The 18,795-nt window shown below is 43.2% G+C and overlaps 1 protein-coding gene across 1 annotated transcript in view; it reads left to right on the plus strand.

Moving 5' to 3' along the window:
- YBX3 (Y-box binding protein 3) overlaps window positions 1-16,782 on the plus strand; it is a 32,766-nt gene extending 15,984 nt beyond the window's left edge. Inside the window, exons 6-9 of the mRNA XM_059726732.1 lie at window positions 8,542-8,636; window positions 12,189-12,360; window positions 12,986-13,087; window positions 16,215-16,782. Coding sequence (XP_059582715.1) covers window positions 8,542-8,636; window positions 12,189-12,360; window positions 12,986-13,051 — 333 coding nt within the window. The 3' untranslated portion in view covers window positions 13,052-13,087; window positions 16,215-16,782. The remainder of the gene's footprint in view (window positions 1-8,541; window positions 8,637-12,188; window positions 12,361-12,985; window positions 13,088-16,214) is intronic.
- The last annotated feature ends 2,013 nt before the right edge of the window (window positions 16,783-18,795 follow it).

Raw genomic sequence — 18,795 nt, forward strand, 5'->3', positions numbered from 1 at the left:
GATCATGCAATTGAGGTCTAACCCTACTAGCACAGTAGGATCTTCTCACCCTGCAGTTTATATGGTTTCATGTGTCTTCCTGCTACTGCCATCAGAACCTGCAAGTCTGGTTAAGATGGGGGTATGCTGGACCAACATCTGCTGTCTCTGAATGTGTTTTTCCCCAACCCAAACTTGTCCCTGAAATGCTGTAAAGATCTGACGAATGTTTGGAGAGTGCCTGTAACTTCTTCACTTCTACTACTCCATAGCTGAATTGACAGATGCCCTGTTTCCACTAAGTGGGAGTACATATGGATGGTCTCCATGTGCAGGGTGTATGATTCAAACAGGAAGTGTTGGATGCATCGCCCTCTTAGAACTTGAGACCATCTGCAAGACCCTACAGCTTACTTAAGGTGATTTGGTACAGATGATGGCATGCTATGTAACCTGTAGAGGTGGGATCCTTGCCCTGACATATGACCATAAACCAATCAAACTCTGGAACCAATGCATGGGGCACTAGTTGACCTGTTGCATAGTGTATTGACTTGTGTTCTGGAACAGCCTGAAAGATGATTTAAGCTTGTGCTTCAATAGGTTTCTCAATTCAGAGCATCTCCTTGGACTAAGTTGTCCTCTGTATGCTCTTGATTCTTTTAAAAAAGAAAACAAAAAAACTAAACCCAACAGTAGTGTCATACTGTGTGGGCCAGGCTCCTTTGGTGGTGGGAGAGAAGCACAGGGTCGAGGAACTGCTGTATACTTAATGTCAAATTTGTTCCGATTCCCAGAGTACTCTATAAGATCAGATGAGACTGCCAAAACCTCCTTGCTAACGCCAGGTGGCCTAGATGCTTCTTTGTTCTGAATTAAGTCAGTTCAACCAAATCAATGACACATCCTCTGTTTCTGTATCTATGGGTGTGTCTACACAAGAAACTTACTGTGGAGCTGCCTAATTAGCTCTGCAGTAAAATCCCGGCACCTACACATGCAACCCTATAAACTAACTCTGACGTAGATTAGTACTTGTAAATACAAGAGCTATCTTGCAGTGGACTTCTTTAGTACGCAGCAACATGTGTAGATGCTGGCTAGGGCACGAAGGTGCTTCAGTGCAGGGGCTGCCTGCCGGCTAGTCTCACACTGGAGCAACCTTATGTTCCAGCCAGCCCCTACGCAGCATGTTCAGCCGGTTTGGAACAGCCCTGTGCTGGCAAACTGATCCCTTTGGGCCTCCTGCCAGTGTGCTGTGGTCCCGCACCCAGGAGCAATAAACTCTGGTGCGACATGCTGGAGTTTATTAGTTCACATTAATTTCGTGTGTAGACGTGCTCAGTGTGGAACACAGTAGAGGGATTGTCCAAAACCCAGACTTGAAGACTATCCTGCTGCATGGACAGCTGTGGAGTGCAATACAGTCCTGTTTTCTCCTAGTTGATAACGCTGTAAGCAATAAAATAAAAGTTTCTTTGAGGCTTTGACTTGGTGAAATGGGTGAGATTCTTTTTCTTGTTGTAGTGGAAAAATCCCTTTGCAAGACATGCATGTAATCTTGAACTGCCTGTTACAGCTGAAACAGTGTGTCCTGTCCTTAAGCCCATCATTTACTAAATGGAGTTAAAGGGGAAGGGCAAGTATTTCCCTTCCCTGTTGGACTGAAATTCTAGAAAGTTGTAACTAAGGATCCAGCCTACCAAGAGACTTCAACTTAAGCCTTTTTAGTTTTCATGGAATCCTCATATGAACCAACATCAACATGCTCTTTCCTATACCTGTCTGACTGACTGAGCTGCTGTCTCAGCACAAAGGATGGGAGCATTTCAGGCCTAGTGACATACCCACCCTGTATAGTTTTTCTAGTTAGATACACAGGGTAAGAACATGGCCTGCATACCTTTTGAATGTGGTTATAGATCTCCACCTGAACCAACAACAGTTGCATTGAAACGATATGCGCCTATTACAGGGGCATCTCTCCAGATCTTGGGCATAAAATGAACTATATAGCATTTTACTTACAAAGGCCAACACCATTTAGATTAGGTCAGAAACCTAGAGCCTGTGGGTTGGATCTAGCCTGCAAAAATCTGATCTGGTTCAGGGTATTGGCAGCATGCACATGCACTGTGCTATATACTTCCTCTGCAACACCCTCCTCTATAGCTGGCTCTGCATCTGTTCTTACCCTTGCCACAGGATTTGCCCTTCTCAGTCACTGTTGAGGACATGGGTCAGTGGTGAGGATAAGTGCAGCTAGTCCTCAGTGCACCCAAGCTGAAGTCTAGAAGCAGCAGCTTATGGTAGCAAAAGCTTGCTCACCCCTGGTATAGATTGATTTGCATTTCCAGAAGTCAGAACAAAGGTGACAGCAATATGCACTACACTTATGGTTTGGGGGGAATCCTTTGTATGCCCTACATACGTAGGTTAGTCCAGGTGGAGACTGAGAACATGCTGTGTGCTAGTCACAGTTGACTTGCTTAAAACTTTGAGAAGGTGCTCCATCAGAGGTTAGGCAAGACTACCAGCTTTGTGGAAAATCTGTCCAACAGATGTTTCTAAAGCAGCTACCTAGAGCCCTAGCGATGTGTTCATAAGATGTTACGATGTCTGCAAAAACTATAAATTGGATGTTGCATGCTGCAGAGTTGTTTTTCAGTCATAGTTACATGCAACACTGAGACTCAGCTTTGCTCAAATTAGTTTACTGTTTTAGTCATGAGGTGGGTAAGAACAGCCTTCAACTACCTGAAGAATGGTAACAAGGAGGATGGAGCTGGACTGTTCTCAGAGGTGGCAGATGACAGAGCAAAGCACAGTAGTCTCAATTAGCAGCAAGGGAAGTTTAGATTAAATATTAGGAAAAACACTGGAACAGATTACCCAGTGAGGCTATGGGATTTCCATCCTTAGGGGTTTTTAAGGCATAGGTAGACAAGGCCTTGGCTGGGATGATCTAGTTGGGGTTGGTCCTGCTCTGTGCAGGGGGTTGGACTAGGTGACCTCCTGAGATGCTCAGCATCATAGAAAATTAGGGTTTGAAGTTAACGGAATATCTGTATGGCAGTTGTTGAAGGAGAATGAGAAGTTAATTGCTGGGCGGTGATTGAGTTATTTAAAATATATTATCAATACATACGTTCTGTGATTTGATCCTTTGTCCTCTCAGCCTTGCAGCTCTGTTCACCAGGGGATTCTGTAGCTGAAAAGATACACACCCCCCAGAATAACAAGTTTCTGTGTGTGTGTGTGTGTGTGTGTGTGTGTGTGTGTGTGTGTGTGTGTGTGGCATGAGAGCTTGGGTTGCTTTATTTTTAGAGATGTTATCCATATGTACATTGTCACTGGGAGGCATGCATCTCATGGCCAAGCTAAGAGGCATCTTGGCCAGCAATCCTCATACAACATGTCTACGCCTCAAGAATCCCTATGTATGCCCGACACTTATGTTGGGGGGGGGGGTGTATGTGCACCCTGCCACCCCCAACATACGTGTCGGGCATACATGGGGATTCTTGAGGTGTGGACATGTTGTATGAGGATTGCTGGCCAAGATGCTGCTTAGCTTGGCCATGAGGTGCATGCCTCCCAGTGACAATGTACATATGGATAACATCTCTAAAAATGATAAAGCAACCTGAGCTCTCAGACCACGTTGCACCCTGTAATCCTCCAATTTGCTACGTAGAGGAAAGAGAACCTACTGATGAAGGTTGACTAGTTCTGTTCTCTCAGAGTGCCATAGTTAAAAGGCAAACTGCTTTTGGATCTTTCTTAGTTCCTGTCAAGTGCAACTTCAGGTGATAGGTCTAAATTACTGTGTATCATTCTGACTGGAACAATGGCACCCAACCGCTTCTAGACTGGACTGCAGGCCCACTTCCTAAATGTGTTGCTCAACAGGCCCAGCAGAGTTTGATACTTTCCAACCTTTCTCTCCAGGGACTTCTGGAGCAGCTGCTCTGCAGAGTGCCTCAAACAACTTTTTCAAAACAATGCATTATTTATTAACTTACCCCAAGGTACAAAGTGTGCACAGCCCAGGGGGTAAAACAATAGAGTTCTATATCCATGTTTCCTTGTACCTGCACCATAACCAATATTACTTTCTTTCAAGTCATCTTATAAGTTCCTTTCAACCCAGCCATGCCTACCCCTAGCTGGGAGAAGCTGGCTTTGTACATCTCCTTGCCAGCCTTTGCTGACACACCAGGCAGTCTCTGGCCACCTGCTTACCCCCACCCTTTCTAAGGCCACAGAGTACTTTAATGTTCCCTTTGATCTTTCTTTCTAGACTCTTGGCAGAGCAGCTGTGTCCCTAGGCTTGGGGTCACAGAGTCACTTTTAACACCTGTAAACCTGATTAGTGTACAAGCATGTGTTTTGAGATGCGTCTCACTTAGGCTGTTATGTTGCCTTCTCAATTTGATTCTTCTAGCAGTCCCCATGTTCTTACTCTTAGGTGGTCCTTTTCCCTTGCTTTATGCGGGGATGATTTGGAATATTGTGATTACTTGACTTGCAGCATACAGAGCCTCCCTCTGAAAAGATGACAAAGGCCTTACAATGACCTGGCTGCTTTATCTTCAGAACCTTTCTCATCTCTTGGGGGCGGGGGGTAAGTGTGTTAGCTGAAACTGAGAATGCAATAACTGCTGCAAGTTTTGTAAAAGATTCTCCGTAGCTCATCTTGGCTGCACAGATGGATGTGTAATTGATCTAGTAATAGTCTTGGCTGCAGCATGCAGACATGTGAGCTTTACTAGTGTGAGTCAGACTTTTGCAGCCGAAGCATGTTTTGATGAGGAATTAGGTAGGCATGCAAGCATGCTGCTGGGATAGGCACTACCCTGTAGGCCTGTCACTAATATGGATGAAAGCATAAGGCTGGAGTAAGCTAATGACAGTGAAAATGAGCCCCATCTTACCATTCTCCCTGTCAATTCAGTGCTTTGGTAAAGTAATTACTCCTTCAGTTACTGATGGGCATATTCTGGAGTTGTGCAGAACCTGCTATGCTGCCTATGGTACCAGACAGACCTTTTCCCACCTTGCCAGTTGGGAAAGACCTTTTGAGTATTGCTATCAGGATTTACCCATGCTATTAACAGCATACAAGTAAAACGGTGCCTGGAAACTACAGCTCTCAGTTCCACTCTTCCTTTACTCTCCTCACTGGGTCTGACTCTAGTTTGGCAAACGTGCTTTTCAGCAAAAAGATTCATGTAGTCATAATTTAATTTCCAATCTGATCCTCTGCTAGTGTGCTTCCATCCACACTGAACCAAAAAATAGTTCTTAAAAAAAAAAAACACAAAACAAAAAAAAAAAAAAAAAAAAAAAAAAACAAAAAAAAAACCAAACAAAGGCACATGCTTTAGTTTTGATAGTTGAGCAGTAATCGGAGAGATATTTCATTCAGAGTCTGTTTCAGGTATTTCAAGTCTTGTGAGGATGGAGAGGCAGCAGAGCTGCTTTGTATGGTCAAGGAACAATCACAGAAATCCAGCTGTATTCCATCCCATCCCAAACAGTAGGGTTAATTCAGGCACTGGTAACTTCTCTCGCTATTTTAATATTTGGTGCAAAGAATGATTTGGAGGGGAACCAATGATAATTCACAATGGCTTCCGACATCCACTAACTCCATTGCTAGGATTTAAAGAGTGTTTGTTTCCTTCTGTGGCTAATCTAGTACTACATGGACCTCCGTTTGAGAAGCTAGGCTCTAGGTTTTTTTGTTTTTAATTTGGGTCCTCCAACATCTCCCAGCCCAGGAAAGGCAGGGGAAGAGAAGGGCAAGAACCTGAGATCCTTGCAGCTTCTACCGCCTTCAGTTGAAGAAGGAAAGTGTGATAGAAGCTGTGAAATCATGGGAGTATTTTGGTGCATCCACTGCATTGTATACATTATGATGGTACTATTCCCAAATGGACAGGAATAATATAATCCCACCTCCAAATAACTCCCAAGTCTCTCCTTCTCCTGGTGTTCTTCACCTTTCAGATAATTACCCTTACCAGGAACTTTCATTTAGCCATCTTTCTGTGGAAACTCCTCTGGTTACTTATCTGTCTTTGTCAGTCTTTCCATCTATAAATAGAATCATCTGGTGTGCCATTTTTTCTTGTACATGTGTACCTCTATTTTTTTCAGTGAACTTTGATTCTACCCTTCCCAACTTTAGCAGCTGCCTCTGTCAAGCTGCTAAAAATAAGTGGCATAGATGTATGTGGGCACAGCATGTGAAGTATAGCAAATGTCTTTAGGGTAGCTTTCTGTGCTTCTAAGAAACTTGGGAAGCAGAAAAGACAGGTGGGGAGGAAAAATTAAATTTTTTTTTCATGAGTTTTAGTATTGGTTAAAAGAACTTGATTGTCAACTGTTGGAGGCCTGAGGTTCTGACTCCTTTCTGAAGATGGGGTGTGTCTGGAGCAGCAGGAATACAAGATCCCCAAATACTTGTTAGCTCTGCTTATGTATGTTAACTCTGTTCTCTAGGGAGCCTACACTCTGATCATCCTTTACTGAGGTTACCAGTTAATGATTTAGCGCTAAATGTGATGGTGTGGTAACTGGCTTAGTAAGGGCTAGAATGGGACTCACCAGACTCAGTTTACATGAAGCATTGGAGGTCTTATCATTAGAACCCATGTTATAGAGACAAACGGCTTTGTATTCTATTCTCTGGTCCCATCCTATCAGAATTAATGATCTAAGAAAATATTATAAAATGACATGGTAGCGTGATGGCTAAAATTGTACCTTCTCATCATAAGGTAAAATTGTGGGATAAATATGTTACTATGGGACTGGCAGGATTGACTGTAAATAAACTAAATGCTTATACCTCAGTTAAATAATGACTTAAGTGGGATATAACAACCATCTGCAAATATCTGAAAGCTGGAAATGCCAAGTAAGGAGAGGAGCAATCCTAGATTGCCAGCAGGGTGGTTAAGATGACTTAATAGGATTTTTTTTTCTCTGTCACTTGGCGCTTGTGTGAAGTAATTGGCTTGATGCAGACTGGATTAGATAGGTTTTGAACGACTGGCACATGATGTTGTGGGTCTGTGCGGTCTGATTTAAAGTAGCTTGAGCTGGGTAGATTTGATGCTGAGTGAAAGGTGTTGGAATACGTTGAAATAGGGACTGCGTGAGTTGGAATAGTGACAGTGAGTGAAACAACTTGCCTTGAAACAGTTTTCAGTTGTTTAAGGGTGAAGCCTAATCCTGCAAACTTTCATCATGTGGATAAGCTGTTTTGGATGAGGTAGTAAGTGGCACTATTTGTATGTGAGATAATACTGGTATTTCTTACTGCAATTTTTGTTGCCTTGGATATTTTTTCAGAAGATGTAATGAAGCCAGAGACTGGCCTCTAACCCAGGGATTTTCAACATTTTTTTTTTGTTTTTGTTTTTTTTGGTACTGGAACCTGTTTGTAAACATGTCCAGTCTTGACCTAGTACCCCTCACTCCTGACCTGCTGCCCCTAGGCCCCAGGTTCCCAGTGTGTGAGGCAGGATGTAGGGTATGTGTTTAGGGGGAGGCAAGCAGCCCCTCACAGGTTGGAACTTTGCCAGCCTAGAAGGGAAGAGCCCCGGTTTCCCATGGTTTTTCTCTTTTAATGGAGAATCCATTTTAAAAGTTTGTTGATCCGTTTTTTACGTTTGTTTGCAACTCTCTCGTATATTCTTGCGACCCAAAAGTGGGTCACAGACACACAGGTTGAGAAACACTGCTCTAAACAGGCTCATTGCAGATTTAGTTTCCCAACTACACTTGGAAGTGACACCTTTTTACTAATAGCTTTTTTTTTTTAAAGCACTTAATTTCACAATGAATAGTGCAAGAGTGTGGTGTCCTGGATAAGGCAAATCACTATCATGCATCATAGGGTTGCTGGAATGGATCTGAATTCTGGAAGAGGCTGTGGGAGAGGAATCGTGGGGTGGAATATTCTGGACATGGCCTGCTCACCCTCCCTCTGAAGATCCATGCTACCACTGAGAGGGGCATTTCTGTTTTCCCAGTGAGAGAGCCTGCTGACTGCTGTTCTTCTAGATACGTTGCAAGTGCTCTACTGACTGATCTATCTGGCCTGATGGATCATATCATTAATCTTGCGTCGTTCAGCATACCGTCGTAAACACCCGAGACAACTTCATCTGCAAAGAAGGAAAAGTCATCTAACATATTGGCTGACTTTAATACTATGAGATGTATTTAAAAAGGGATGTTCCTTCCTTTTCCCCATAGCTTATCAATTTCTAACTTGAAACGGGAGTTTTGAATACTCTTAATAGATAGACTGCACCTCCAGCTATGGTTTCTGACTGACCTACAGCAGAGTTCCACAACTCAACCATGAAGAGCCTGAATATGCATTTTATTTGATTTGTTCTGTGCGTTGGCTGTCATGCTCTTTTTTTTGTCTTATGATGACACATGGTCAAGATGGAAGGACTGACTGGCCTATTTGGATCCTATATAGTTTAGAATATCACTGTCAAATATTCATTCTGCCCTCATTTTTTTTGGTCTTAGGGTATTGAAGGAGAGATCAAGGATGGGATCACAGAAGGAGCACAACTCCAACAGCCAATCCATCGGAATCCCACTTATCGGCCCCGCTACCGCAGGTAGGTACAGTATGCACGCCATTAGCCAAACTGCCATTGGATTCAGGCATTCATGATCAAGGCAGATTGATTTAAATCCCCAAGTTAAATAATTGAGTTTTATTAACTTTTTGTGTCTTTGTTTTAAAGAAAGGTGTGTTTTTTTTTTTTATTTGTTTTTTTTAATTGGTTGATATACAATTAAAACAGGCCAATTTATAGCTAAATACAGTTTTTACAGTAAACTTGGTACATATGTTTCATAGGTACATAATCTAGATGGATATTAATTTTAAAAATATATAGCTTGATATATTTGGCTTGTTAGTATACTAACATGTATCTGTATGAAATGGTGAAATACGTATTTCTTATTTGCTAGATGATTTTATTTTTTGTTTCTGCTTGGATTCAGAGTATTGCTAATGCATGGGTGTGTCGACTGTCATTCGTGCATCAGACTCTGCAGCCATCAAAACTCATTGGTGTATACACCATGCTCTGTAAAGAATGACGGTGCCAATTGATTGATATTTATATCAAGCTGTATTAAGGTGAAATCGGCAGTCTTTTCCTCCAGTTTCTAGGTGTACACTCCACAGAATGTTGTTCCATTTTCCTACACTGGTCTTGAGCCCAACCTTAGTCCTTTCTGTTGCATGCACTTACTTTCATAGCTTGATACTAAATATGTATCTTAACCTAGCACAGCATAGGTTCAAATTCTATCTTAAGATGGCTTATTTTTCAGAAGGAAAACTTTAATTATAATTTAAGTTAAAAATCAAAGAAATCTGAATTACAATTTTTAAATAAATCATTGTTTTTGTTTTTTTTGTCCACCCCGTTCATGATACTCTGGCAGTTATTAGTTCTAGCATTAAAAGTCTTTCACAAAGATGGGTGCCACAAGAAGCATTTTCATTTTATGGAGGAGGAAGCTTAGGCTCAGACTGGTCAGATGCTCTGTTTAGGGTGACACAGTGTGCTAATAGCAGAGCCAGAAATAGAACCCAGATTTTGCAGCTCTTTTGTCCTCTTGCCTGGTCTTTGGATCACGTTACATCCAGGGGTGGATCCAGAAGAGATGGGGGAGCGGGGCATGCAGTTGTGCCCTCCCCTTTGGCTGTGGTGTGTGCACAGTGAGCTCTTTGAGCTCGCTGGCTCATCAGCACATCTGCTGCTTGCCCTCACTTTTTCTGTGACACTGATTTCAGTGGCAGGCAAAGAGGGGAGTGAGGAGTAGTGACATTTACCTCTTGGGTTCTAAATATGCACCAACCCAACCTCTGTCAGTTGTGCTGAACTTGAACTCTGTCAGTGAACTTGAACCTCTCTGTGCATGTGCTAGGCAGCCGAAAAAACGATTCCACACCCTATAATACCCTTTTCACTTAGGAAGTATAGTAGAGTTTCATGGTTTCATAGTAGTTTGAGGTCAGAAGGGACCTGAACAGATCATCTAGTCTGACCGCCCCCTCCTGCCACTCCCAGGAGCACACACTGGGATCACGTGACTCCAGACAGGTGTTCATCCAACTTCTTTTTGAATTTACCCAAGGTAGGAGCAAGGAACACTTCCCTAGGAAGTTGGTTCCAGATCCTAGCCACCCTAACAGTGAAATAGTGCCTCCTAATCTCTAACCTGAACCTGTTCTCCAGCAGCTTCTGGCCATTGTTCCTCATCACTCCTGGGTGCTGTTGGGGGGGGGGGGGAGTAGGGCCCTTCCTATTTGCTGCTGATCTTCCCTAATGAGTTTGTAGGCAGCCACGAAATCCCCCCTCAGCCTCCACTTTCTGAGGCTGAACAGGTTCAGGTCCCTCAGCCTCTCCTCATAGGGCCTGCCCTGTTGCCCTCCAACCAAGTGGGTGGCCCTCCTCTGAACCCTCTCAAGGCAGGCCACATCCTTCTTAAAGTGCGGTGCCCAAACTGTGCCCTGACCAGTGTCACGTAGAGGGGGAGTATCGCCTCTCTGGACCGGCTTGAGACGCATCTTTGGATGCATGACACGTTATGGCTGGCCTTGCTGGCTGTGGTCTGGGATTGGCGGCTCATGTTCATCTTGGAGTCATTATTGACTCCAAGATCCCTTTCTGCCTCTGTGCTCACAAGTGGGGAGCTCCCCAGCTTGTACGTATGTTGTGGATTGCTTTTCCCCAGGTGCAGCACCCTGCATTTATCTACATTGATGCCCATCCTATTACCGTCCGCCCACTTCTGTAGTCTGTCTAAATCTAATTGCAGCTTCCCTCTCCCTTCGAGCGTGCCTACCTCTCCCCACATCTGGGTGTCATTGGCAAACTTGGACAACGTGTTTTCCACCCCCTCATCCAAGTTGCTGATGAAGATGTCGAACAGTGTAGGCCCCAGGACTGAGCCCTGGGGGACCTCACTATTCACATCGCTCCAGGTCAGGTACAACCTGTCCACCACTACTCTCTGGGTATGCTCCATCAGCCAATTTTTGACCCATCCAACTGTGTAGGCATCAATGCCACAGTCACTCAATTTATTAACGAGAATGGGGTGAGAGACCGTGTCAAAGGCCTTCTTAAAGTCCAGAAAGACTATGTCCATGGCGACACCATCATCCAGCGATTTAGTTATCTGGTCATAAAAGGCCATCAGGTTGGTCTGTCAGGACCTGCCTTTGATGAACCCATGTTGATTTCCCCTGGGTATGATCTCCCCTGCTGGCCCCTCAGAGATGTGATCCTTCATAATTTTTTCAAGGATTTTCCCCAAGAATGATGCGAGGCTTATGGGCCTATAGTTTCCTGGGTCCTCCTTTCTCCCTTTCTTATAAATGGGGACCATATTAGCTAGTTTCCAATCTCTGGGCACCTGGCCCGTGGACCATGATCGGTCTTACAGCTGGGTCAAGGGCACAGCAATGACCCCCTCCAGCTCTCTCAACACCTGTGGGTGGAGGGCATCAGGGCCTGCAGATTTAAAAACAGAGGTAAGGCGTCTGATCTTAGGCAGGCTCAGGAGTTGGGGTCCATTGCACAAAGTTGGCAGGTAATAGTTTTGCCTACTCTGTCGTCCTCTTCTCTCCCTTCCTTGGTTCATTTATAATTGCCATACATGCATGTGAAATCAGTGGGCAGGATTTTACCCTCTTTGTACTCGAGTATAAATCAAGAGGGACTAAAGCTTTCTGGCTGAACCATTCAGGAAATCTGGATTGGCTTTTATGGTTCCAATGCAGTGGAGCAGGATGGCTTAAAGCAAGCAGTTGACAGAATCTCATTAGTGGACAATGAGTCTCCTTCACCATTCTCAACTTCATTGCCTTGATTTTTCCAATAGAAAGAATGGTCTAGTGGCCAGCAAAGACAGCTTAAGAAGTCCTTCTCTTTTACTTGTTCCAAGGAGGCAGCTTGGGTGATTTAATGAGTTTTTCTCCATTTCTGTGACTCTCAGTAGAGCCCAGTTAAAACTGATTTGCCAGCATTCAGTGCAGAAATTGCTTAGCTGAGCATTGTTGGTTGGGAAAAATCTTTGTTTTTCAGTAGCATGTACTGTGACTTAATCTTCTGCCTTTCATGTGTATCTCTGTCTCTTCCCAGAGGGCCCCCTCGTCCACGTCCTGCTCCAGTGGCTGGAGAGGCTGACAACAAGGAGAACCAGCATGAGGCCAACGCTGTGAACCAGCAGTCACCTCGTCGTGGTTACCGTCGTCCATATAACTATCGGCGTCGACCTCGCCCACCCAACGCTCCATCTCAAGATGGCAAAGAGGTGAGGGTATTTCTCACCGTAGAGGAGAGTTACTGAGTGAGATTTTCCCAATATGTTGCCAAGGTGGTGGCTACAGGTATATAATATAACTTGTACCTCTGCTGTAAGGAACAGACTGCCAAGAAGGGTGCTTAATGTGAGGTTGATTATTTGATGTCACCACCAATTAGAAACTAGTTTGAGAACTACCAGCTACCTTGCATAGGATTCCAAACATCCAGCGTATTAATTGACTGATCATCTTGAACTGAGGCCAGATTGGAACCAGTCCTTTTGAGGTGATGGACCTCTTTCACACTTCTCACTAGCCATCACTTTCCAAAAGCAAGTGGCTGTCCTGAATAGATGCCTTGGAAAAGAGGCTTCTAATCCCATTTACCATTCTGCTTGAATTGGCCAGTCTTGGGGACCTAACTACAGAACACAAGCATCTTAGTAGTGAAATATCTGTATCTTATTATAATATGAGATGACAGGTTCCCTTTGTGTGTTGGGGCTGAGTGGAGCTCCTTTCCAAAAGAAAGAACTGTAGTAGCATTACAATTTCTAAGTTGTGATGTTATCACAATAGACCTGAGAAGGGTGGTGGAAATCATTCTTTGCCTGCTTAAATATTTTTTTTCAGACCAAGGTGGCCGAAACATCAGCTGAGAACCCTGCTCCAGTGACCGAGCAGAGTGGTGCTGAGTAACATTTGGCTCCCCAGACACCTTTTACCATCCATCAGGTAAGGCTTATAAAGTACTCCCAGGTTTAGGTGAAATGTTTTCTTTCCAGCTGTGACAAACTGGCCATCTTACTTGTTCCCCTGTGCATTGAGGTAGAACTGTTGCTACCAACAAGTTATAGAATCAGAAAGCTAGAGTTGAAAGGGACCTCAGGAGGTCATCTAGTCCAACCTCCTGCTCAAAACAGGACCATCCCCAACTAGATCGTTCCAGCCAGGACTTTGTCAAGCTGGGTCTTAACCTCCAAGGATGGAGATTTCACCATCTCTCTAGGTAACCTGTGTCAGTGCTTCACTACCCTCCTAGTGAGAGTTTTGTCTAAAATCCAACCTAAACCTCCCTTGCTACAACTTGAAACTATTGCTTCTTGTTCTGTCATCTGCCACCACTTGCTAATAGGCAGCACTATTACATAGGGATTACAAATTCTACAAAAGGTTTGTTTTTTTCCAAACATATTAAGCGACAGAAACTGCACGCATTCCAGAGTGAAAGACACATGGATGTTGGGGGTGGAGAGGGGGGGCAGGAAAGAATCGGGGCAACATACAGGAATGAGGCTTCTTGAAAGGGGATCTGCATCCTAGAGCTCTACAGTTGCAAACAAACAACACTTCCTGGCTACGGTGTCCAAGAGGATGCTGTCAAGTGATACAGAAGTGGATGACAACTTGGGCAGCAGTGACCAGTATTTGAGTTCAGGATCCTGACAAAATAACAAAGGAGAGCAGCAGAGTAAGGACCAAGGACTTCAGAAAAGCAGACTCTGATTCCCTCAGGGAATTGATGGGCAGGATCCCCTGGGAGGCCAGTCCTGGGACAGGGAAAGGAGTATTTTAAAAGAAACCTTACTGAAGGAGCAGGAACAAAGCATCCTGTGTGCAGGAAGAAAAGCAGATATAGCAGGTGACCAGTCTGGCTTAGCAGAGCACTCTTTGGTGAGATCAGGGTCTACCCCTAGTTCTGGATGTGTCTTCATGAAGAATCCTTTTTTCCCCCTTTACACCTCAGATTGCAGCACATCCCTGTTCTCACGTGACTCTCTAACTTATCTTTGCTCACGTGTCCCTTCTTTTCATCTCCTTTCTAGTCTTCAAATGGGAGGAAGATCTAGGTCTCACAAAGAGGTGCAAGATCAGACAGGATAACTGGGATTTGGAGTGAGGAACAGGGCTGGAAGAAAGACTGCCTGAGGGCAAAGATTTGGCAGAGAAGAGTCCTGAAAACATTTCTGGAGATTTAGCTTTAGAGATTAAATAAACTTGAGTGCAACTCCATTGGTGTCGAAATGAATTGCAGCCGCAGGACTTGATCTTTCACGTTTATCGAGTGATTCAGAACTTGATGGTAACATGTACAAGAAAACCATTAATTTGAAACGCAAAGAACCAGAAAAATAGCGACTTTGAAATAAATGTGCCCACAGTAATTTGCACATTTTGAAAATTACTACAGTGTGTACAGATTTGGTTGTGCAGGAGGCCATGTGGGCTTTACATAGAACATTAACAGAAAATCTCCTTGTATAATAATTGTTTCAGTTTTGTTTTCTGTATACTGTTCTAAGTTTTAGCATAAGTACTCAAATACACAGAAGTATTTTTCAAGAGTGTATGTTCATCTGTAGTGAAGGCTATATGAGAGATTAGTTCAAAGGTAAAATGTTTGGAATTTTTAGAATGTGGTTCATGGGGCTGGGCCCAAGCAGAGGCAGTGTTGTTTTTGAGCCATGGCGATCACACAATCCAGCATTGCTCTGTGTGTGTGTGTGTGTGTGTGTGTGTGTGTGTGTGTGTGTGCGCGCGCGCATGCGCGCGTACACCAGGTATTCCCCCCCCCCCCCCGCCAGCATCTGTGTATTAATTAGCCCCCCCCCCCCCCCATTTGCTACTGAAACTGTGTTCTTGTCAAGTTCTGGGAACTTCTAAAAACTTATATGTAGATGAGGCTTGGGGCTACCTCCACCCCACGGAGGGTGGGGCTACACCAGTCATATGTAACAGGCTGAGAGAGGGAGTGATAGAGCCTCTCATCTGCATAAATATTTGGTGAGGTTTGCTGATAAATAGGAATAATTGGAAATGAGGAAAAAAGGCATTGCTCAGCTCTAGAAGTGAAGAGTAAGTTGAAATGTAGTTGTGATTCACCATGACTTAGAGAGAGAAAAAAAGTTGCTGAGGGGGATGGAATGCAATGGGTGCTATGCCTTCTTCAGCTGTGCTGCACTAACCTGTGTTTAGGGTAGGTTCCAATAAGTATAGACCTTGGCTTTGTGTTGTGTGTTCTTTGGGCATGCTTGGCATCGGCTACATTAAATCAACTTCGTAGTTAGTTCCCATAACTGAGCATGTGCTGCTTATGGCAGCAGCTTAATGGTAGACAAAAGTATTTAGAGCTTTTCTTGCTTCAAGGTACTATAGAAGGACTTCAGATTTCAAAGTAATGAGGTTTTCCATATCTAAGGGACTAGGGAAGGACTGTGAATTTCAAAATACCTTTATTTTGAATTATCTGTATCCTAAAGCATACAAAAACCTATCTTAATGGCTGGGGAATGACAATGGTTTGAAGCTCTTATTGTCACAAAAACACATGAATTGTGATTTATACATGTTGTGAATACCATATCAGTGGTGTTTGTTCTGCCTGCCACACTTGACTCAGTGTATTAGTATGCAGATTCTGGGAATAATTTTAACACTCTCCCATAAGCACTTTGAATGCCAAAGTGATTCTGCATAGATAGCAATATCATCATTTTGTAGGGCAATACTCTGGAACTACTTCTGCTTCCCAGATTTTTGGAGAACAAATTTCAGCCAGTCACTTCCGGGGAACCTGTCTCCAATGTAAAATAAAGATGCTGAACTGGTTTAAAAGTGCAGCCATGTGCTGAACAAAGCCTTTAACATGGACAGCATGCTGTTAACTGCCAAAGTTGTGCACGGGTATAAGCCATGCTTAGATGGCTCTATTTATGCTATGTTGTTTGTGTCTGTACTTTAATTTTGGTTAAAAGTGATAATGTAGAGTAGCAATAAAAAGTTCTAGGAACTGATGAAGGGAGAATATTTGACAAAGTTAATAATTTTTGTGGTGTTTGTTGTTTTTTTGGCTGTTTTATAGGTGTCCTAAAGTGTAATTAAAAAAAAAAAAAACCACCACCAAAGAAACATCCAAGCAATAAAACGAGAACAACAATGAAAACCAGATTTAAAACCTTCAAACTTAAAAGAAATAACTAAAATATACCAGCAGCTGAGATCCAGGGAACGCCTGCAAGAAAGATGAATGGAGAGAGAAAGAGAGCGAGATTCAGAAAGAGCGACCTCCCCAGCTTCAGCGGCAACTGCAGGGTTTTTTCTTAGAATTTCATCATTTTCTAGTATTTTCTTTCAAATTTTTCTTCTGGTATCAGACTGAAAAAAAGAAAAGGGAAAAGACCCAACCAAAGAAATGAATTTTTAAGTCCCATGCTTTTTTAATGGACGCTGGTGCTAAAACCTCCCAGGTGTGATGAGTTTTTTTTTTTTTTTTTTTTTCTCCTTTCTTTTTATTTTGTGCCAGTCCTGCTTCATTGTAGGACACGGGGAGGAGAAATTTCCGCTTTCCTTGATAAGATCTATTTGAAAATGTTCAGCGTGGGTGACGTTCCTCACAAATAAAATGATTCAACATCCAGAAAGCAAACCAAGTTAAAATTAGAAGCGTCTTTTTCATGTTTACATTTAAAGTAGCCTGAATAATATTTTAATGTTTCAGTACTTGGATACTGTTGATAGCTACCTACCATCATATAAACACTAGACCTATGTTACTTAACTTGCTCAAACACACTGGATAGTGTACAGAAATACTTGTGTTAAGGTTACATATGGGTTATGCCTTCCTCATGGGTGTCAAAGATTTGGTCCACAGGGATGCGGTTTGCTGCCTTATTACAAGCAATTGGCATGTGTGTTGGCCATGAGGAGTAGGGCATGAGTGTTGGCTATGCAAGGAGCCCTATTGTCTGGATCTGTCTTGTGAAGGTGATCAAGCTTGATATCTCCAGTCTACCTCATGCCAAAGCAGCTAGTGTAAAGGGGTTGTAAAGCAGCTGTTCAAAAAAACTATCCCAGTTTGCTGGCATGGAAACATGATCAGCTATAGCTCCCTAACCACAAAACCCCTGGTAGCAAAGGCATGGTGTGAATAGGAATGGTTGAGTAAGATACTTCTGTGTCTTATTATTTCTATTGGGCATTGGGGCATAAACTGAAGAGTTCACTGCCACTTGAAAAGGGTGGAGTTTGGGGAAGGAGAGAGAGGGGTTAATAACTGTCAAGACAAGCCTCCACTCCAGATGAATCTCTTTATTTGAAATCCTATATAATAACTGTAAGATCTGGGAAAGGTTAAGCTCTCATTTTGGTGAGGGTTGCTTGTTTAGTACTTCCCCTTACACCTGCAAGCATTTTTTTTGTGATTGGGCTGCTAAAAGTCCCCAAATAGCTGCCCAGACTTGGTCTGTTTCTCTCTTGCAAAGGCCAGTACTTGACTCCTGGTGCTGAACCTACATCAAACACTACTGTATCTCTCGGAAACATGCCAAATGCTTCAGCCTCTGCACTGTTCCACTCTGGACTTGCCTAACCCTCTTGGATGTTAAAGCATCCCATATGTGCCTACTTCATGCACGCTTACCTGTACTTAACTGCCAAATTTTTCTTCAGCCGAATGCAAGCAATTCCTCAGTTGAATGCTTTGAACTGTGGAAGACTAAATGGGTTAGTTCTGAACGTGTGTGTGTAAGCACTAGCAGCAGAGGCATGGAGGGAAAGGGGTGGGGTGTTGCCTATGTCTCGGCTAATTTCCTTGCTGTATGTACAGACGGCTAAATTCAAATATCAGGTGTTCTGGGGATCTGTTTTCCTTGAATTACCTACCTCCCAGCAGGTGCTTCCAAAACAGTGAGACTGGAGTGGAGAGCTGAGATCCAAGACATCTTGCTCCCAGCTCCAGGGCAGGTAAGTTGCAGCATTTTAGAGTATCTTAAAACCCACTGGCTTGTTCATATACTGGGTAAGCAGGAGGCCCACAGGCTGCTTCTCAGTTTATCCTGACTTCTGATTTGCAGTGGGAATTGCCTATTCCTTTTAAGGATATTGTAGGGAATTTTAAACATGAGACTTTGGGTATGGACATGCATGGTGTCTATATGGCGTAATCTGCTTTTCTTTTGGTGTAAATGTTGAGTACAAACCTTCATTGATGTAGGTCACAAACCACTCCTATTTTCCTAGAAAACTTGGGAATCATTATAAGCTAGTGTCACTTACAAAAAGGGGTTCACACTAGTGTATTTATAGCTCTCCTCAGTTCCATACCTAGAATAAAGTGCTACTTACAGCAAGCAAATACTTTCAGAAAGCTAGTCATTTGTCTACTCTGCACACTAGTGTAACTTCTATATTCATTTACAAAGCAGTGTAAGTTACACCACTGTAAATGTATGGCGTGTTCCCACCAATTATAAATTGGAAACTACTGGGTTTAAAGAAAAGTTGGAAGTGTTCTCCCACTTCTGTGCTGCTTCAGTTACTGTTTAGTCCTGACCTATAGTCCATCTGCTGTTCTAGTTGTGGGCCTTCAAATCCAATGCTTCTCAACCTTTTTAGACTCAAGGTACCTTTTGGAAAACATTAGTTCTTAACTTTCATTTGTT

Source organism: Alligator mississippiensis, chromosome 4 (genome assembly GCF_030867095.1).
Source record: "Alligator mississippiensis isolate rAllMis1 chromosome 4, rAllMis1, whole genome shotgun sequence".
Lineage (NCBI taxonomy): Eukaryota > Metazoa > Chordata > Crocodylia > Alligatoridae > Alligator > Alligator mississippiensis.